Genomic DNA, 22,426 nt, shown 5'->3' on the forward strand with positions numbered 1-22,426 from the left:
ATTATATATATATATATTTATATATATAGATATTTTATCCATATTAGGAAATGAAAGATCAATATTGTCTTGGGAAGCCAAAAATCACGATATAGCGCCAAATAAATTTTTCGCCACACACCTACTTGGCAGGTGGTGGATGTTAGGGTTGTCACAATACTAAACTTTTCAACTCGATACCGATATTAAGGAAAATATTCGATACTCGATACCATTTTCGATACCACAAGGATAAAAACAAAGACTCCAAAATTCTACAGAAATATTTTCATTAATAAATAAAATACAATAAATAAATACAATAAAAGTTGTATGCTGTGCACAATATTAAGCAAGCTTGATAAAAAACTTGTAAAATTAAGTGTTCCTTCCTTGGCTATGCTTTGAACACATAACAATGACACTAGCCAAACCGGTTAAGAAACAAAAATAATTCTCAGCAGCTGCACGTGTTACAAAAAAAAAGTCTGAAACTAAAAAGTGCATAGAATTATTCCATCACACAGTGTTCTGAAAGTGCATTGTCCTCTATTCTGCACTTTCGATGAATGAGTGGCTTAGGTGCCACTGGTGGTAGCACTGTATCGATACTTTTAAAAACGAGTATTGTATCCGGATACAACGTTTCAGTATCGATACTTTTTTGAGTATCGATACTTTTGACCCTAGTGGATGTCCATTTCTACCACTGATGTCAATAATACCTTAATTCTAACCTGAAAATGCGAAGGAATTCAAATTTACAGGGATACAATCCAACATTAATTATACGCTAATTGTCAATCTGCCTAACATTTGTTTTCTAGAAGTATTTTTTATAGTTTAATACTTGCTTTTAGTCCAATGAAATTTGATTATTTTCAGATTTTTTATTTTTAAGGGTTAGGGTTAGGTTTCTCCAAGTATTTATTTTTGGATTACTATATTATATTTGAATGTTTATCATGTCTCATCACTGTCAGAAGATGAACGCTGGTTTGAGATTAAAGACCCTGTATGAAAAACATTCAATGACTAAAAGCAGCTCAGCCAGCAAAGCAAACTGAGTGAAAAAAGGAAAACAATGCACCATAAAGCTGAACACTTCAAAGCGAAACAGAATTGCAGCTCAGAATGAAGTTATGTCTTTATTTCATTTTCAAACCAATAGTCTTCCACCCGCCTTTATGTCTGGCAGCAGATTTTTTTTAGGTAGAACCAGAATTTTTTATCAGGCCATAGCTCAGCTTTGTTATCCTATGAAGGCAATAAAGAACAATTCAAGCTTTGTGAATAAGGTTCCAGCAGAGGCTACCACTACGACAGTAGCAACAGATGAGACAATAGGGACTACTACAAGGGACATTTCATCCCAGCTTTGTGGTTCTTAACCTCCACCAATTTGTGTGATAGAAATAAAAATTGCCTGGTTTCTAAGCAACAAAGTGCAATGTAAAAAAACAATTTTAAAACCAACTGGGCTGGCTGACACAATTAGCTTTGCACATTACCACCAATATCAGTTTATCATCAATAATTAATAACAAGCAAGAATATGTAAAAGGGCCCGAAACAATATTGATCAGAGACCACACGATTGGTCAGTTCTTTGGGGACGCAGGAACAAGACTCTGTGAGGAGTAATTACACTCATAAACCTTATTGCAATTTAAAGTTTACAGCATGAGTGATCCATCAAGCTTCGCTGGTGAACACTGTAGTGTGTAATGAAGTATACTACATTTAAATATGTCCATTATTTATGAGGGGAAAAATTAAAACCTTGAACTTGAGACAAAGTGTGTCTATAGATACAAAATTAAACAGTTAATCGTTTAAATCTAGCTGCCCCCTTGTTTTCATTATGTAGGGTACTACTAGAGTGAGTTCATGCTTTCCACTGATTTTTTTTTTTTGACATATTCATTGTGTTCCCTTTAGTTAATTCACAGAGATCAAACACCAACCATTTTACACAATGTCTTTATTTTACTAAGCCTAAGCAACAGAATCAATAGTGTTGAGATATATTACCAACATGGAACTAAATCAGTGGGCTGAACCATCCCCGTTGCCACCTGAACTACCCCCTTTGTTCTTGTCCACAATGGAACTACCCCCACGTTACTCACAGCATGGACCAATCAGCCGATGCGCAGACAGGAAGTGCCCGCACGTCATCCATGGGTTAAAAAGCGCAGCGCGAAAAGACTCTCTCTCTTTTTCCATGGGTTTGCAGCCCGTCAGGAGAGGCCCATTTCACGTGAAATATCAGAAGAAAGCTGACTGGAAGTAGCTTTCGTTTTCCTGCATCGAAAGTCACTGATCGCAGTGTTCCATCGTGCATAGCAACCGCGCTGACTGGGAGATAGAAAGCCTTTGAAGCTGACCGCGGAGTTCCGTTCTCCCCTTCCTTGGACGAATCGGCTGAGAGGACGCTCTTTTGCCGATCACCTCCTAAGATCACCTCCTGAAATCCCTCCTTTCCAACTCGTGAGCAGATCAACCCCTCTGCTGCGGCCCGAGCTGACTGAACTTTCCCGAGGGGCGGACCGGTGGCAGAGAACCTCTGCCCGACAGAAACCAAGCTGCGGTTGCCGTGGAAACGCCAACCTCCCTCGGCCGGCGCATCTCACAGTAAAATCAATTTATTCTCCTTTTGATGCATCAGGATTGCTGTGCTCAGACGAGAGAAAGGCAGTTTAGGGTTTTGAATTAATGCTGATGTTCTTTTTTTTATCTGTGCTGATTAAGGGTTTGTTTATTTGGTTAAAATAAGTGTGTGCTTTTTCTCTCTTTCTTGGCTTTCCTGTCCTCTCCGTTGTTTCTGCTTTGAGATAGAGATAAAGTTATCACATTCAGCCACGTGGGGTCCCGTGGTCGCCGCCATCTTGATCACAGGTCGCCCCCCCCCCCCCCCCCATTTCTCTTTGTTCCCCTCACCGCATGGAGAACAAAGGGGGGTGGTCCCCATTTAGCCACAACCATTCACACACATCACTACATTGCCAGACAAAAAGGGGTTTTTGCTGAACGCTGCTATTGTTAATACATGTTCAATAATTTACCAATACTAAGCTGGATGTATTAATGTTCATGATCGATTGCACTGATATCATTATACCTGCTGCTTGTTAATGCATTTAATCATTTGCTGATTTTAAGTTGGATGTGTACAGTATGTACAGTATGTACACTGATCAATTGCACTATACCTGCTGCTAGCGGACATTAATGAATGTATTAATATCTGGTATATTGTGGACAATTTCAGACGCCAGTAAGTTATTTCGTTGTTTCTATCTCGTTTAATTCTTTATTTTCGATTTTTCTTTTATTTCTCTTTTGAACTAGTTATTTAATCTACCTCGTGTTTATTTTTCTAGTAGTGTGTAGTGTTTGCATAGATGTTAGATTTCTGTAATCCTGAATTATTAGAATAAAGACATCATTGGTTAATCTGTAGTGGTTTTGGTCGTTCATATAACGGAGGGTTAATCACTCAGAGTAAACTCGATTCCTTTTGGTAATAGTGCGAATAAACAGAGATAGAAGGTTCTTTATTGATAATTTAATAGCTTTGCTGATAACTTAACCGGGGCCACTAGACTGGTGGATACCTGGATTTTAACAGCCGGTCCCGGAACCCTCCAGTTGTGGATCAACAACCGGTAAGTAGATAACTCAGGGCTATAATTATCCACCTAAGAACACTAAATTGATTTTGGCCTTCGATGTTGAATAGGATAATAATTAACTATAACTCCAGTTCTAGTTAACCATCTATTCATTATCTGCAGGACATTACTTTTGCACAACAATAGAGAAACATATACCAAAGTAACGTGCTGTAAGGTTTCCCCTGCCAGCTGAGAAGAGGACTGAGGCACAGTTTGATTTCAACAACCTTTACCTTGAAATCGAAGCAAATGGGCTAAGGTCACAGCAAACACTAAGTACTGTGAACCCTCCACTAATTCTAATTCTCAATGTTTGAAAGTAAGCCTGACCAATAGCATTTAATCTTAGAAGACACTCTGATTTTCTTTGTGTCCTGAGGACCGCACATGCCCAAAGGCAGCAGCAGAAATGCATCAGGCAGCATTGTCCTGCAGGGACAGTTGGGCATTCTACTGATAGTACACAAAGGAGGGTGCATGATATCACCGTTTGCTATCCAAATTACCAACCTTTTACCAAAACTATTGTTTGAAACTCTTATTTTATTAAGATTGGAGTAGGTAGAGCAATTAATTCATGCCCTTATCAGTGGTTGGCCTAGTGGTTAAAGCAGGTTTGTCCTGGGAGGGTTGCAAGTTGCCTGGTCTAAAATCCTGCTCTTCAAATGCTTGAGAAAGACTCTCGGGCAAAAATGCTCTCAGACACCGAGCGCTAGCACCCCACCACTCCCTTATGGCAGTATTTCACACAGACCACATTCAAGGGTAGATGGAGATGATGATTATTAATATCAACCCTCTCCCCCTAATATGATCACCCCCTAACAAACTAAACTTGAACATGAGAATATACCGTATTTTCACGACCATAAGGCGCACCGGACTAAAAGGCGCACTCTCAGTTATGTGTCCCATTTCTGTATTTAACGCACACATAAGGCGCACCGGACTATAGGGCGCGTTTTTTATATACAGGTGCATGTCCTCTACTACCTTTAAATACCTCTACTGCGTATTTAAAAATACAGCGGGGGCAAAACTGAGTATGACTGTGCTTTATTCATGTATTTATTACAAAGTATTAATCAAACCTGGCAGCTGGCCATGAGACAGACACATCGCAGATGACACAGCGCTGTGATCACTCCTAAATTAACTTAAAATCCTGAAACCTGCCGACAGAATATGTTCGCTTTTATTACCGGTATCCTGGTGCCTGCAGCTAAAATTATTTAGATGAAAAACACCTGCCAGCAGCCGCGGTGAACGAAAGGATTTCTCCTGTCGGTGCACCGCTGGTATGTGGGGGTCTGAGCGCCTCCGACAGAAATAGATAATCTGGATGAACTGACTGCAATTATTAAGTTTTCAGGTGGCCTTTCTCACTTAAAAACATATTAAAACTACTTTATTCCCACTGATCACAGCAAATATAGCTGCAAGATTTAGATTATTTAGATGAAAAAACACCTGCCAGCCACCGCGCTGAAGAGGAGGAGGAGACCAGAGGCTGCTGTTGAATTAAGTTTTCAGGTAGAAAAATAGAGCGGGAGCAAACCTGAGTATGATTGTGCTTTATTCATGTATTTATTACAAAGTATTAATCAAACCCATCAAAGTCATCATCCTCTGTTATCCTCAGCATTCCTCTGAATTAAACAGCTGCGCTAAATCAGACATGCCAGTTTCCCCTTCTGCGCTGTCAGTCACTTTCCGTGCAGCGCGGCTCCTCAGAAATAATGCCGGCTTTTGCGAAAGCTTGAACAACAGAGTCAGCAGACACAGTCCATCTACAATCCATCCGCAAACGGTGGCGTAACTTGCCCGGCGCTGCCTTCCATTTATCATGAAACTGTGGTCTCAGTCTGTCATCCATCGCTCCCACGCCGCTCGCAGCCTTACTTTGAACGGCCGCCTCACACCGATGTCGAGCGGTGGAAGTTCCTTTGTCAGACCCCCAGGATAACGGCGAGCACAGCGTTCATTTGATTCATCTTTTTTTCACATCGGCTGTGAGATGGGCACGCAGCAATGGTGATGCGTGGAAAAAAACCACCTAGTCTTCTCACATACACCTGTCTCAGCCACGCATCCACCCAGCCTTTTCATTTGCGTTAATATCATCAGAGCGCTGTGTCTCGCTGTCAGCTCCCAGATCAGCTTCTCTGATTGGTTGATGCGGCGCGTCCAGCAGCAAAACTTCAATTTTTCCATATGAGCAGCAGCAGCGCGTTGGCGGTGCGTCAGATGCTTAAACGCTCCCGACGTGCTGCACCAAAACGCGCTGCGGGACCTTTTGCTGCACCTATACGCGCGTCAACCATTGACTTTGCATGTAAACTCGCTGCTTCTGCTGCACCTGCTGGGTCCGGTTCACACCGATGTCGAGCGGTTGAACAGCGAGCACAGCGTTAATTTGTTTCCCCATGTTTTTCACATCAGCTGTGAGATGGGCACGCATGGAGTTACATATTAACAGCGATGGTGAGGGGTGGAAAAAAAAACACCTGGTCTCCTTACATTCAGCCACTCTTTCATCATCTCCTCAATGAGGTGGTCTCAAAAGTCGCAGTTACAACACACATAGGGCGCACCGCACCATAGGGCGCACCGCACATTTTGAGGGAAAAAAAAGACGTTTAAGTGCGCCTTATAATCGTGAAAATACGGTATATATACCGGTATTTTTTTATTATTATTATTATTTTAGTCCCACTCTTCTTCACCCCATACTAATCCAACTGACCCAGTGCAGCTTTATCTTAATGAGATCTCCTCAGTTAGGCCATTTACAGCCATGAAGAGCAAAGTTAGATAAGATAGAACAGAAAGCTGTGCAAGGCACTGCTGTGTGCTGCTCACAACTACGGAGAGGCAAAAACAACAGGGACATACAAATACATGCATGTGTCTGTTAGAAGGAACTCCCCACAATTTGTGGAAAACAAACTACATCTCTGTGACCAACTATCACCATTTCCAACTTGTTAGCATGGAACATCACCTTTGGTTGTCCTAGCAGTCACTTAAAGTTGCAAGATGACATCATCGCCAAATTAGCATATTTGGTAATGCTTTGATCCAACTACTTAGAGGAATGTCAACATCAGCAAGACAAAGTGATTAGAAACCCTAAATATATCCATCCATCCGTCCAACCATTGGCACATCAAAACATCCATCTAACCATCCCTCCATCCATCCATCCGCCCATCCATCCACCCAGACAACCCTCCAGCCGTCCATCCGTCTGTCCGCCCATCCCTGCATCCATCCATCTTCTCCCACTTAGCCATCAGGGTTACTCTACACATGTTTTGGTTTATATTAGGCCAAACTACATAAACCCATCTTGCCATATTATCAAGTTCATATTAAAGAGACTTAGGAGAGGCACATGTAGTGGATGAGCCTGTGTATGCATGATTTAAATGCAGGGAGGGATTTAGTGTTAACAGCTTGGCAAAAAAGTCACCAAAGTCTCCAACAACACAGAATAAATGTGCAAAATTTTTGAAAATTGCTTATTTGAAAAATGTCAATAGAGGGATCTGAGAAGTGCCAAAATATCGAGAGTCCCTTAGTTGGCAACGGTGGGAACTATCATGCAGTTTCCTTTCCTTCCAAGCTACCAGGGCAGGAATTTGGCCAACCTCCAATGCTGCTACATAAGCTCCTAGGCCAAAAGTTGTCATCCAGGCTGCATGTAGACATCATTATGAGAGGGGTGAAGTGTGTGAAAAAAGGGGAAGGTGGTTGCCAAGATAACATTTTTCTCAAAGACTGTGTGTTCATAAATTACAGTTGACAAGCTGCTAGTATCGAGTCAGGAGAGGCGGCTGACTGGAGGTTTGCTGCCTGACTGGATAGTCCAAGCCATAACCAGCTATCAGTTTGTTACAGAGCTCACAGAGGTATATTTTCTGCTCCTACAAATATATTTGCCATTTAGTTCAATGATAATTTAAATTATAAGCAGCTAAAATATGTCATACGTTTTCTTTTATAATTTTAAATGGAAGGACATTTAAACTTACAGGCAGGCAAGGAAGACAGTGGAGATCTGAGTATTGGCAAACCAAGAAAATGTGTATTAGGTATTGTGCTTCAATTTTGTTATCAAACTTACTACTTCCTTGGAATAATATATGTTACCAGAGTGGTTTGTGTTGGAGTGGCACTAAGAGCCAGTAATAGTGATGTTCATAATATAATCAGTGCCATTTGCAAAAGTGGGTTCAGTCTTATTATATCTTATTTGGTGAAATCTCACCAGTAGGACATGTCTGTAGAGAAAGTAAGGTTAAAGAAAAAGTCAATGTATATGCATAAAGATGCATTGTACTTGTCTGTTTTTCATTTTCCTACCCCTGTCAAGAATCTCACCATGGAAAGTTTTGTCATCTGGATGATGTGCAACATACCGCTGTCAACACGTACTGCACCTTTACGTCAGTTGAACATCAAAATTTAATGGCTTCTCCCACCATCCGTGTTCTTCCGCCTGTTTTCAAGGCTTCTTGAAATTCTACCTGGTGGTTTTTCTGTTGTTTTGTTGACAAACCGCTGTCAATACATACCTCAACCACATTCTTTGCTTCAGGCTAAGGAAATCTTATTACTATTTCATTAAAATGTATTGTGCATAGCTGAGGGAATCCAAATAATCATTCATCTGAAAAGGCTTTTATTAAAATAATGAGGTAAGAGAAAGGATTAGAAAGCGGTTTTCAAAAAAGTGGTTCAAAGAGACAGATTTAACTTGGTTTACTTCGATTTTAATCTGAGCATCACAAAGAATCATTGATATCTTCTCCTATAAATGGTTTAAAAATAAGTCATCAATCAAGTCTTTTGCTCATGAAATTAAGTAGTGGCAAAATTACATTTGTGGCAAAGCTGTCTATGAAATAACACTATTCCAATAGTAGAACAAGTTTATCAAGAACACAGCCAAAAAGAATAAGGACGGAGAAGTTTTTGCTTTAAATTAACTGAAACCTTTTCAAATCTTTACAAGTTTAAAAAGGTAGTCAGCGGTAAATCTAAAAAGACACAAAGAAAATGTGACAATTTTGTGATACTTGGAGATTATTTACTAGCTATCTATCTCTGCAAAGTTATTAGAGTATGCATAAGGTAAGGTTCATCAATTCATCAATAAATCACCCAACAATAGAGAGTCCAAGTCTGATGGAAAGGATTTGATAAGGGTCTTAAAACGGAGAGATGCGGGAAGTAAACTTTAAAGACACAGCGGTGCTGCTTTTGTAAAACATGATAGGTCCATATATTAAAACTGAAAGATACAATTATTACTTATGTAACTGAATGAAGCTGTACTTTTCACAAGGGTAAATCTCTATACTTTTTTGTAGCTTGTAGTTTTTGATTTTCAATTCTAGGGGAATGGTGGCCTAGTGGTTGGGGAAATGCGCTTGGAATCCAGAGGTTCTGAGTTCAAGTCCCCCTCCCACAGACTGACACTCTGGGTCCCTAAGCAAAGACCCTCAACCTCATACTGCTCCCCGGGTAGTGACAATGACAATGACAATGACAGCCCACTTCTCCCCAAGGGGATGGGTTAAATGCAGAGAGTTAATTTCGTTGCTCTGTACTTGTGAAAGTGTAATGGGCGACAGTGGCGTTGGATGTAGGAGTTTGCCCTGAAATCGAAGGATTGACTGTTCAACCCCCGGCTCGGACTTTCAGTGTCGTTGTGTCCTTGGGCAAGACACTTCACCTGCATTGTCTACTGATGGCGGTCAGAGGGCCCGGTGGCGCCAGTGTACGGCAGCCCCGCTTCTGTCAGTGAGCCCCAGGGCAGCTGTGGCTACAATGTAGCTTGCCACCATCAGTGTGTGAGTGTGTGTGTGAATGGGTGAATGACTGAAAGTAGTGTAAAGCGCTATCGTCAAGTCTCCTGACTTGAAAAAGCGCTATATAAGTACAGGCCATTAATGACTATAAAAGCTTCCTAGTCTGACACTAGAGGTTGTAGGCTTATGTATGATACCAACTAATTTTAAAGGGAGGTCTTACCTTTTTAATCATATGATTGGTGAGAAATATCTACTCTCAAATGACTGTCAGAAATGGGGATAAAGAGAAAAAATCCTTACTGACACAAAAGGAAAGAAATGCAGCTGTGTTCTCAGTTTGCTTACCACCAGGTCAGGATCCTGCATGAGGCTTAGGATCACCTCATAGAGCAAAGGCCGAAGATCTGATTTAAATTTGACGGAGATCCATTGCCCTATCAGCCAGATGACTCGTCTTCGTATCAGCTTGTACCTGAAAGGGAGGGAAAGGCCGGCAATTAGTTCCGTCTCATTTGAAATGGTTTATTATAAAGAATTAGAGGTCAAATTTGAGCACGGATACAATTCAGAGAATATTACCATGATTTATCAAAGGGAAAATATTTTAGTTTGTAAAAAAATAAAAATTGTTCTATTATTTAGAAAATAGAAGGCTGGTTATAATCTACGATAAACACTGCTGCATTCTTTTAATACAAAGAGTTCAAAATAGTTTCTCTGTTGAGCATCTTAAATATGTCAAATTTACACTGTGTACTTTTAAAAAAAAATTTACTCTACTTAAACGTATACTTCCCATGAGACATACAGCCCAAAAGTTATTATATATGATTTGTAAAACAGAGAATAGAATACAGTGAAGATGTAAAAATAACATCAGAATGGTTAAAACAACAATAACAGCTCAACAGAAGAAGTCAGAGGAATGGTAAAAGCAGGGAACTCTAAGCAGAAGAAATAGAAAACCAGAAGGCTTTAAAAACCCATCTGGGCCTCATGGTGTGTGTTATGAATTAAATTGCTCTGCCCTGCATGTCTATCAGTGATGGGTTTGTTTGTTTTTTTTTCAACAGTTGTTTTGGGCGAGTGTCCCAGAGCATCTGCCCTTTAAAATTCTGAGGAAGAAGAAGAATCGTGTCAAGGGACAGTCTCGACAGAAACGGTGGAATAGAGACAGGAATGAGCTGAAAAATGGAAAGATAAAGGATAGGAGAGAACACACTTGTTGGTCTGTTGTCAAATATCCACTGGGAGACAAGAGAGAGACCAGCAACTAGGCAACTATCCAGAAGAGTCTTAACAACAGCATGAATCCTCGTTCCAAAACAACAAGTGTGTTAGTGTATTACTGGTCTATGTCAGATAAGGTAAAACTTTTCTTTTTAATTTTTACAATTATCTCCCACATTAAGCCAAATTAAGGTTTGAACTACCTTCATTACCTTAACATGATAAGCTGATCCATAATCTCTCTACATCAAAACCATCGATATACACATATATCCAAATGTTGATATGGCAGCATGTCTCCTGTGCTAGGATGGAACTGGGCATTTTAGCTGAGCACATGATCCTGCATAAATTCCACTGCTAACAACTGAGGAGTAGCTATTCAGTCTGAAGGAATACATTTTATTTTGTGTAATGAAGGATTGCTGAAGAGTCTCTTCACATTAATATAGGGATGTTTTGTCCCTTATACAATATGCATTCATAAAGATGTCTGATATCACAGTTAAGCTAAAGCAAGTCAATAACAAGAAGTTAAAATAAGTATGGTTATTTTTTTCCCATTATTAACGTAAAACAGAAATGCATTTCTCTAAATTGTATTAAACCAGCCTATTAACTTGTGTGTATGTATGTGTTTTCCAATTGAATTTGATTTTCTGGCATAATTTTAGAAAATGTTAATAAAAAAATATACCTAAACTATACCTCTGGTGTTTTTTTTAAACTGCATTGCAGTGGTGTTTCCTCAGTTCTATCACATAGTTATATCAATTTATTGTTTGGTGAATTTCTTGAAGGTTGCTTACATGTTGATTTCTTATTTTAATTTCTGCAAAAGTAATTTGTGTTTCAAATAAAAGTTTGGTTGATTGATGAAACCAAAAGGAACACACAAATATAGATTATAGTGTAAATTGCCAAGGCAGCGAGGTTCACTCTAGTGAGCTTCATATTCCTCTTCTGCTACAAGTAGCGCCACACATTGTGAGCTGTAGCTGCGTGCAACGATTGAAAAAAAAAATTGCACAGTGTATGCCCGGCTTAATGAAATTAAACTTGAGGTCTACAGTTTAAATTTAGCTTTCCAGACCGTTACTCAAAATCAGGGGAATTCAGAAATCCTAATTTTCACATCAGAAATGAATGCCCCGTTAACACTAGCGGTTACCCTTAAATGTATTTTATTTCGTTCATTCATTTTATATCATGATTTGTTCCCAATCAAAACGCTGTATTACTGTATTTCTTATTGTCTAGTACTGTGAAATGTTGACAAAATAAGGACTCAAACTCAATGAAAAATAAAGGCCGTTATTTTGATCAGTTGGAAAAATGTAGTAAAATGTGAAGAATGAAATGTTTCAATTGGTATTCTGGGTAAATGCAAATCCACTGTCAGCCTACTGATAGCGCCTCCTGGCTGATAATTCTTGATGAAAGAAAAAAAACGAGGCAACTTTTTTGACGCAATGTTATGAGTCTCATAACCTTTAATCTACTCAGTTTTGGTAGCAGCCACTAAATGGAGAAACATGAGCTGTGCCTTCTGGACTGAAATCATTATTTAGTCACTGTGTCTTCTAAGCTCAAATGAGATTGCTGTGCCAGGCTTTAAATGGATAACTCTAATGCTGCAAGTGAACAATAATTTGTGAAGGACGTAATACCTGATGCAGCTGAGGAGGCTGCAGTTGATAGTGCTTATTTTATCACACTCTGAATGGGAACAGGTGAATGGTAAGGCAGACAGGGGTTCCTGTCCATCAGTCACAGGTCTGATATGACTCACCCACACCATACCTGTCCTCCCACATTACTTCACAAAGCTGTCATATACCTCTGTTTATCAATCTCAGAAACACATGGGTAATCTGAACAAAATATGGACTAAACAGAAAGGGAAAAACTGTTTTTATATAACCCTTGCACCAGGTGTTTACTTCTATTGTCTATTTTACTTGTGTATAGTAGTTGGCAAGAAACCAACTTATCTGCATAAATCGAAACATTAAAATCATGATCTGAGTTGTTTTATACAACTAAAACAGATGAATACTTTTAATTAAAATGTAAGATTAAAAATGTGACTCATCTGATACATGGAAAATATCAAAACATTTCGCTCTAAAATGGTTTAAATTGAGTTTATTCTAAAGAACAACTGACAATTAAATATGTTGTTTACTTGGTTGTTATTTACCAGCTGAGAAAATTTAATTGGGGAGAAAAGGTACAATAGTGTACCAGATGTGAGGTAAGATGTTTAAAAAAGGTTTTTCAACAGACCTGTCTGATTCATTTAAAAACCTATAGAAACTACTGCCTGGGTAATTGAATGGATTTAAAAAGGTCAGTGTGGTGTTTCCTTCTCACTTTCAATTTCATTTCCCCCACTGCAAACATACCAAAATATATTACTGTACTTTATGTTTGCAATATAACAGAAGACAATCAAGAGCCAATCCTCAGTGTCAATTTCTAGCTGTAATGAAAAGATGAAGAGAACCAATACAGACTAATTTCATAGTGTGCATTGGTTACCCAGGAGGGCAACAGTCTCAACCGCAAAAAGGTCAAGCCGCAAACGACAATGTCAAAATGCCAAAGTGTTTTTTTTTTTTTTTTCCCAATCTACTACTGTGACAGTAGAATGATGAAACACCCTCTCTTTATCCACAGTCTGTGAAGGTGACACAAGAAGCTCTTTCTTCCTGTAGAAATGTCCTTTTCAGTGATGGTAACGGCAACAACATACCGCCACATTTTGCCCGAAGCAATAGAATCAAAATACAAGCGTCAGTATTACTGTCCCACTTCCAGACTGTAGTCATTATTACTACTTTGAGAATTCACGCATTTGCCTAAGGGCAGAACACAAAACAGAATACCAACAAATTTTTGATTGATTTACTGTTTTTAATATTGCCTTAATTGTATCATATGACTGCTGTATATTTTGCTTACAGCTCTTTGGTCATGTTGATGTTTCTCTATGAATAAAGTTGATGTTGGGGAAGATATATTGCTCGTTAATTTGAAGGTGGAGCACTCGAGCAAAAGACCATTAGCCTCAGATATCCCCAACAATCTAATAGACTGGTTTGCAGATTTTCTATCACTGTAATATGTATTGCAAGGTGTAAGATCTCATATTTTAGAGCGTTGCTGGTCAGTGACAGTTGTGTTGATTCTAAAAAGGTGCAACACTGTGTGTAGGAGCTAGGGCACTGGTGGTGAAATTCCTTTTACAAAAAAAATAAAAATCTATTGCAACCTGGCTCTTCTGGTGGCCCAAGTGTGTATGCTACAGTGACAAATATATAGAGGAGCTAAGATGGGGAATATTTACTTCCACTAAAGAGGTTGTTTTTTTTTCAGTGTGAGTGCCTTTCTGTCTGTCTCTGTGTGTGTACAGGATAACCTGAAAAGTTATAGATAGAATTTGATGACTTTTTCTTTTCCAAAGGTGTCCTTCATGCCAGAAGAACCATCAATTACATTTTGATGATGATCCAGATCACAATCTGGTTACAAATTGTTCTTAGATTCTTGGATTGTGAGATAGGGATATGTGGCAGATCAAGCAGTTCCCCACTAAACCAGACGGTGGCAGCAGTGATTATTGACAGCCTCAGCATCGAGCTCAAATTAAACGTTGGTTTGTTAGCCTGACCAATTAAAAACATATGAACTTTGTGTGTAAACTTATGCAAAGGAAAAATGTATTCAAATTTGTTAATGATCCATATCATGTGCACGTTTTACCTATAGGTGTAAGTAACAATATGGGGCAAAATCTGCTGCCTTTTATGGAGTGCTTTTCTTCCTACCAATATTTTCATATTTCTCTGTGTATTTAAAATGAAACGAATAAGCAATAGTGTTCACATCGAAAGCATTTTGGTCATCAAAAATGCTAAAACACCAAAATTTGGATTCTGGATAAAACGCTGGTCTAGATTTTTTGACGTTTCGACACTCTGGATGCTCGCCACTCTGGTCGTTGATCTGCTCTGTTCTGTAGATTCAAGCTAGAGAGCACCTTGGCTTTATTTACTTTGATGAGTTGGAAAAAAGGTTTAAACACATTTTTAAGAGAGATCCACCTCCAAATTTCATCTGTGGAGTCCGTTAATCAGGATTACGATCCTACTAAAATATGCATTTCGGAGCGCCAGAACTCCAGCACACCACAGGGAAGCAGCACTGAAAGCTCTCTGCTGCCCTAACCCGCTGCCATTCGTAGGGGCTAGAAGTGAATATAAGAGTTCTTAAGGTTTGTGGTAAAAACAGCAAATACCAGTTCCAGTTGTTTTTTAACCTCTGGAATTTAACCCCTTTATGTTTGTTTATTTTTTATATGCAGATGCTTCAGAAACGATAACGGCATGCATTTGGTGTTCATCCTGGATCAGCTTTTCTGATTGGTTGACGCTCCTCAGCCACCAGAGGCAAAAGTTTAATTTTCTGAAATCCTGCGTCAAACACTCTGACGGTGGAACATTCGGATGCGTCGCTTTCAATGCTCAGACGTCCCACTGGACTTTGCAACGCCATCCCCTATAGACTTTCCATGTAAATCAGATTCCTTAATGCCCAAAATGTGTTCGATATGAACACACAAGGGTAAGAGGTGGATTAAATGCAAATCTATATGCAGGTTTTGCGATCTATTTGCAATCTATATGCAGGCCATTGAGTGGTTTTATATTTACATAAGGTTTTTATTTTTTTTTTGTTTTTTTACATCTGTAAGATACATTGGTGGAATAGTCAATGTCAGATAGTTTTAAAGCCAATATTGGCAAATACTAAAATCATGCAGATGATACCTCGCCATTATTGCACTGCATTATTGACTAATAATTAAGGGTAAGAAGTATTCCTATAAATGCCAAAAGACTGATGTATATTGACTGTTAAAGAAAAAGTAAGTTTGATTTATCATTAGTTAGATTGAACATATACAAACCACAGCAAAATCGTACAATAAACACTAGCTAAATTTTGCAGTAGTTGAATTTGCTTATTATTAATTTTGTCTTTTGCAGTTTTTAATCAAATTTAAAATGTATCAATCTAGCTGCTCTGGTGGCCTTTCTGTATTAATCTAAAGGTGGTATTTTCCATCGTTCTCAACTACAGCAAAAACTGTACGCTGAAACCAGAGGGTTTAAAAGCTCAAAGCTTAGATATAATCCTTATACTGTAAGATCAGATGCTCTGTTGTGATTTGACTGCTCACACTGTACTACCAAAAACCCCACATTAGAGAGATGGCGCTGGTCAGACTCATTCATCCATAAGTAATGCCAGAGAAAAAGAAGAATTCCCTTGTTTGTGCATGCAAAAGGACGAAGCACGAAGTTCAACAGTAGGATTCTTTCACGATCACCTAACGAGGGCCACCTGAATTTCAAACGTTTGATTACCAGACATGACACCTGCTGCCCACCAACTGTATTGTTTTCGTAACAAGTAAGGGATGGCTTGCTTTGGTTTTCCGCACTATGAGTGACATTTTCAATGTTTTTATGTGACTGCAAATATTCCCCAACAGTCAAATGTATCTTTCTTATAAACAAAGGAAAAGTGCAGGATTCTTCTTTGGCTGACCAATAGTAATCTTGAGACAGGTGGGGGAGGGACAGGGCTGTTACGCTCTGTTCCAATGGCAAGAGAAAAATCCTGTTACTGAAGCACCCTCAGTGAAATTACAAGGAATTAAAAACCCACAAAATGTATGTTGTAATTCATTTTTAGCCTTATACTATAGGGATTTAAAAAAATAGTGGTGAACCTTCATTCATTCCCCTCCGCATGCATGCATATGAGATACAAAATACTGGTTCAATAGTCTTGAAATATATGTGACCATTTGTATAACTGAATGTAGATCTTAATTGTTAGATTGTCTCAGACGTATGACATGTTGAACTGTAAGTTTCCCTGGGGCATGCCTAGCTACTGTCACGTAAATGGCCCTTAAACTCATGTTATGTTAGAATTTAAATGCTGTTTGCAAATTCGTGCAACCTTGAAAGTTTCCTTTAAATTAAAAATCTGTAAATATGCAAGAACCAGTTGTTGTGAGGAAACATAGAGGCAAATAGAAAAAGGCCTTTTTCTGTATTATTGGTAATACATCTGCATTATTCACTCATTTGCCAAAAAAGGAAGAACAATATGAACACAGAGCTATAAGAAAAAGTGAGGTTGTGAACTAGACTTGCTGTCCCATCTGTATGTAAACACAATCCAGTTTAAAATATATAAAGGATTATCTTGCATCTTCTCTGTATGGGACAGGAAAGCCCATTACTCATTTTCCAAAAAGCCATAAAATGACATTTTTACAAGGCAAGAGGCTAAATTTCAGAACCTTTGCAATTCCAGTGGCTTATAATAAATAAAGTGTTGATTTAGCAAGACCTACTGTAGGTGGAGCAAACTTTAGAAAATATTATCTTCTTTATCAATGAGACAACAGCAAACTGATCCTGTTTTTTATATTTATTGATTGATGATAGGGATAGCTGAGGACTAGCAAGATCAATGAATCACACAAAATGTGCCATGAATTGATTCACAACTAGATGTGATGAGGGGAATAAAAATCAATAGGGCTTCAAGGATATCCTTGGCCAAGGAGACAGCATCTCACCTGTCATAGACAAAATGTGAGCCTAGGAGAAGTAAAACCCCAGAAGTCTACAATATGGATAGAAGTTTGGTTTCAACTGCTATGACATTGAAAATCAAAGGAGAAATATTTTAAGCTAAACATAAATTATACTGCTGCAGTTACCATTTTGATTTTAAGTGATGTGAATATGAAAAAGAATGTGAAGATAAGACCAAACATCCCCCAATGGGGCAAGATTAACAAACAGAAGAGCAGCTTGGATTGTTCTGCCAACAGCGACAAATGTTCACCAGACGAATGAAGCGGCCGAAAAAAGAAAAATCCTCCTTTGAATGTGTCTTCTGGTGGAGATAAAATAACTATTGTTATTCTGCTTCTCATAAGATTTCTCAAAGTTAGATAAATATTTCAGGCCAAGAAGCTGCTGGAGTTTATTAGCCATTACCAATATCACATTGCAAAAAGGAACTTAATACAAATAAATCACTTGCATGAAATATTCAGACTGGAGTGGATTGAAAAACAAGATATATTGACCTGCCTGTAGGGGAAAACATAATGACTCCAATAACATCTCTCTGAACATATGAACCAGTGTGTGTCAAAAGCACATCCCAGCGGACAAAAAAAGCTATGAAAGAATATCTATTTTAACTAGTTTCCCCCTAATTTGTCTTTCTATTGAACAGAACCATAAAACAAGAATAAACTGACTTCTGTTATTTGAGTAAAATCAAGCAGCAAAGCCAGTGAATGTTTTTTTTGTTTGTTTGTTTGTTCTTAAAGTCTTGTTCTTCTGTGCATCACCTTCCTGTGAAACTCATACATTATAACCGAAACTGGATCTCCAGGAAAGGTACAGCTCTGGGTTATCAAATATACCACATCCAGGTGGACTGAATTTATAAAAAAGATGTTTCAGTTTCAACAGATTTATAAAGAAGTGCAACAGAATTTATAAAAAAAATGTCAAACTTAGCTCACTGACAAGTTGTTCTGCTTTCAGAAGACGCTGAGGGCACCATATGTGGTCCTCGAGGGCCTCTAGGTGCTTATATGTGACCTTTAATATAAACACTTAGTCAGCACTGAAGAAGATGCAATCAGGTCTGAATGCTAAAAGCCTTGAGCAGTTTGAAATGAAAGCAGCCTAAGCAACCTTCAGTTTTACCTAGTTATTACGCCACTCAGCTGCTACTCAGACTATGTATCTAGAGCATGATTTTAACCCCTAGAAGGTCAGTTAATCATAAAACACAAAATATCTGTGAAGGGCACAGCAGCATACAAAAGGGAAGGTGGCTAAAAAGTTCAGGGACATAAAAAGTCCAGATTTGATAAACATAAAATCTTGACAAATTCTAAGAAAATACCTTTAAATTGTCATTAGGAACTATTTTTAATGGTTTAATCTGGAGATGAACAAAAAGAAAGGGTGGTTACCTGTCACAATAAACTGTAAGACTGTCAGGGTAGCATTAACGATTTTTCCTTTAACTCAGAAAACGGCAAAGTTAATCATCAGGGGTTTTTTGCCATTTTTATGTAAATGCTGTATTGGAAAATGTTAATATAAATAAATTCGGTTGCAACCAAGACCAAAGGTGACCAAAAATGTCTGTACACAGCCATATTATTTGCTCCTTAAAGATATATTTCTAAGGAATTTTGTCAAGTAAAAATAAAGCCATTCATGTTCAGATATCACTGAAATGTAGAATTTTGCCACTTTGAGATGTACAATTGTCGGTTATAATTGATCAGGGCATCTTTTTCACATTAAGAAATATACTTGTGCTATTGTTGCAAATAAGGCTTAATCGGAGCTTCCTCCTCCATCATGTCGAACTACACCTGGGCAAGGCACTTAACCCCAAGTTCCCAACAAATATGAGGGATGGGGCATAACTCTGTGCTCTATTGAGAGTGAAATCAGATGACACACTCATAAGTGCTCTAAATGCTGTGTGTGCGTGTATGTGTGTGACTAAAATGGCCACATAAATACAGCCAATTTGTTCAATGTATCCGATTTGCTGAAGCAGGTAATTTAATAGGGGGAAGGATTTCCTTTCAAAAAGTCATTTTGGGTTCGACTCTTCTGTAGACGGACGTACTGCTGGAGCCCTTCAGTCAACTGTCGAAAAAAGGTTCAAAATGAATTTCTAAATTCCCCTTTTCGTTGAAATGGAGATAAATACACCCCAAATATAAAATTCTAAACATATTTTGAATTTTTAGGAGCAAAAACATTCATAAAATGCATTATAATGCATATGAGAAGTTGAAATCATTCATCCAGTTAAACAGAAAAAATTAATCAGACTTTAAAAGTTTAAAAGCTACTTTAAATGTTGCATTTTTGCCAATAAATACTAAATTGTATTAAGTGCAAGAACAGGGCCACTGATTCCTTAAACATGATAAATAAAGAAAATGTAATGTATTTCCTGTAGATTTAAGGAGTGCATAAAGAATAAATATTACTTTTCTCTCAGAGAGTAAAATAATACCTCTTCTTCTAATGCCTTTTACTTCAGATTAAAATAAAATAGATTATGCATTAACACACAGTATGTAAGAGAAATTGCTGAGTTTCTGATTGCTACAATCACAAGCCGAGGTTTTCATCCCTTTGAGATTGATGAAACATTGTTCTCCTGCAAAAAATTATGAAATAAAACAGTTCAAGATGAAAATTCATGACATTGTAAGTAGAAAAAAAAATGCACAGACAGCTTTAGAGAAAAACACAGCTCACTTCAGTAACATTAAAAATATCTCAGGTTAATATTCAAGGCTGTTCTCTTAGCTTGTTTGATAAATAATGCAAAGAAAAGCAGTGTTCTTTTCTTCTACATTGCCTTTAAACAGGATAAACATTTCAAAAAGATGTTGGTTCCAGCCATCATTTAAAAAGCTGGTTTAAATCCAAACTTATATTTTTCTTTAATCACCAATTAGAGTCTGTTTACTCTGGTTAATAGGCTTAAAAGGTTAAAGAGGTCAAAATTACATAAGACAGCTTTTTTTTTTTTTTTTTTTTTTTGGAACATATGCACTTTCATTTGCAACTTTCACAAAACTGCCCAAGGCTGGCTGAGAGTTTAGTCCCATTTAATGTAAACTACTAATTACCAAAGTCCCAGAGATTTTAGCCCCATGGGTGCTTGCTTTGTGCATAAGTGTGGAGGAGATTTTGAAAAGAAAAGAGAGCATGTTAGGTTATTCAAGAAATTACTCAAAATAATAAATGTAAAAAGATGCCAAGCACCTACACTAAACGTAAAATAATAACAAAAAAGCATTAAAGCTACGAATGCTCTAAAGAGGAGGATATACAACATTGAACAGACGTGGATAGGATATATCATATTAATATGACATACTATTAGATCAGTTTATTCTGAATTTAACAGATGGTTCTATAAAAACCAATATCTGATAAATATAAAGTTAATAGCCTGTGCAAAGCTATTACAAAAGAATGGGGCAGAGTGGATCCCCGACCAGGGAGTAAGAGAATATAAGAATCGTAATTGAAAAAATGACACATTCCTTATTTCTAGCAGATACACGAAAGATAAGTGGGGGTGTCTGATCCAGTAGGCGGGCTACTGGAAAAAACCGAGAAGATAGAGCATGTTCCTAAACAAGCTTAGGAAAAAAATCCAATAAAACAATTTCCAACACATTTCTACACATCCCCGAAACAAAAAGTATTCAAACATTCGAGTTACCTTGTAGAAAATAAGCATGCATTTAATGTTTTTATATTGAATCAATTCAATGACATTACAGTGCAAACGAACCCCTGGAGAGAACAAAGGATTATGGACACACATAAGTCAAGGGTTTGTTCACACCTGGACAGCGTGGGTGACATCAACGTGCCCGCTCTCTGACGTCAACACTAACCCGAGTGGACGAACTTCCGAGTGCTCTGGGCTTTTTGTGTTGTTTATTTCAGGCACAGGGGGTGAAGGACACTTCTCTGTTCTTTATTTCAAACACACCCTCATGACTTTTGCAGCTCCATCTCCCTCCCCTTTTTCACTCAAATGCATTAAAGCAGCTCACTCAGTCAGGAAGCATGCAGCTGATCACACGCACATCTTCAAATTTCAGCATGTTTTTGCTCTTTTTTTTTTTTTTTTTTTTTTTTACTTAAAAACTTATAACCAGACTTTTTCTATCCTTTCATTTTCTATATTCTCTCAATGATACCATGAAAAGGTCCAGACAATGCCTAATTGTATTTGATGTTCTCCATAGTGCCTGTACGCTTCTCTCTGGGCAGTTATCTCCTCCCACATTTCAAAAACTGTTAGGTAAATTGGTCTCTCTAGATTGCTTTAGTTATAGTCTGTGTACGTCAGTCCATCCTGTGCGTCTCTGTGACCTATGACTTACTGGTGAACATGCTACACTCAGAAGGAGGCATGTTTATGGGATAACCAAAGAAAACTAAATGCAGGAAAAAATAATTGTGTCAAACTCTGCACAGTTATGTTACCAGGTTGTCTTTTTATGTTTTGCCAAAACCAATTAGTTTTTATGCTTAAATTAGATGTATTAAGAGAGAATTTGGAAGTTAGGAAATTATTTATCAGGGCCTCCTGGAAATGAACAGAGGTGTGTAAACTTCTAAGAGCCAAAATTGGAGACCAATTTTTAATATTTTGTCATTTTTAATAAATGCTGGCCCTAAGCGGTCATTAATAAAATATTGGACAAAAGCTCATATTTAGCTTGTTACTTTGGAACTTTTTGAATGCTTTCAACATGCTACTGGCTGCAGTCAGATGTTTTAAGAGGTTAATAGTTAATTAACCCTGCAATTGATGCTCAAATGGATCAAAGCGAGAAAAAATAATTTCATAACTTCAAATAATTAATAAGATGCTTTACTCTCCCTTTAACTCCATCAATATAAAGGAAGCAAAAAATTAAAAGAGAAATTCAAATTAAAAGGCAGACAAGAACAAAACAAGGAGTTAAAAAAAATTTAACAAAACTATGAGGGACAAAACATGACCAAAGAGAAAATAAATATGAAAATGTAT

At 37.9% G+C, this 22,426-nt stretch overlaps 1 protein-coding gene across 1 annotated transcript in view; it reads right to left on the reverse strand.

The window, feature by feature from the left end:
- Window positions 1-9,733: 9,733 nt before the first annotated feature.
- LOC119779182 (importin-11-like) overlaps window positions 9,734-22,426 on the reverse strand; it is a 41,963-nt gene continuing 29,270 nt past the window's right edge. Inside the window, exon 11 of the mRNA XM_038278741.1 lies at window positions 9,734-9,953. Coding sequence (XP_038134669.1) covers window positions 9,749-9,953 — 205 coding nt within the window. The 3' untranslated portion in view covers window positions 9,734-9,748. The remainder of the gene's footprint in view (window positions 9,954-22,426) is intronic.

The sequence above is a fragment of the Cyprinodon tularosa genome, unplaced genomic scaffold (assembly GCF_016077235.1).
Source record: "Cyprinodon tularosa strain WSP-4 unplaced genomic scaffold, ASM1607723v1 ctg1432, whole genome shotgun sequence".
In the NCBI taxonomy this organism is placed as follows: Eukaryota; Metazoa; Chordata; class Actinopteri; order Cyprinodontiformes; family Cyprinodontidae; genus Cyprinodon; species Cyprinodon tularosa.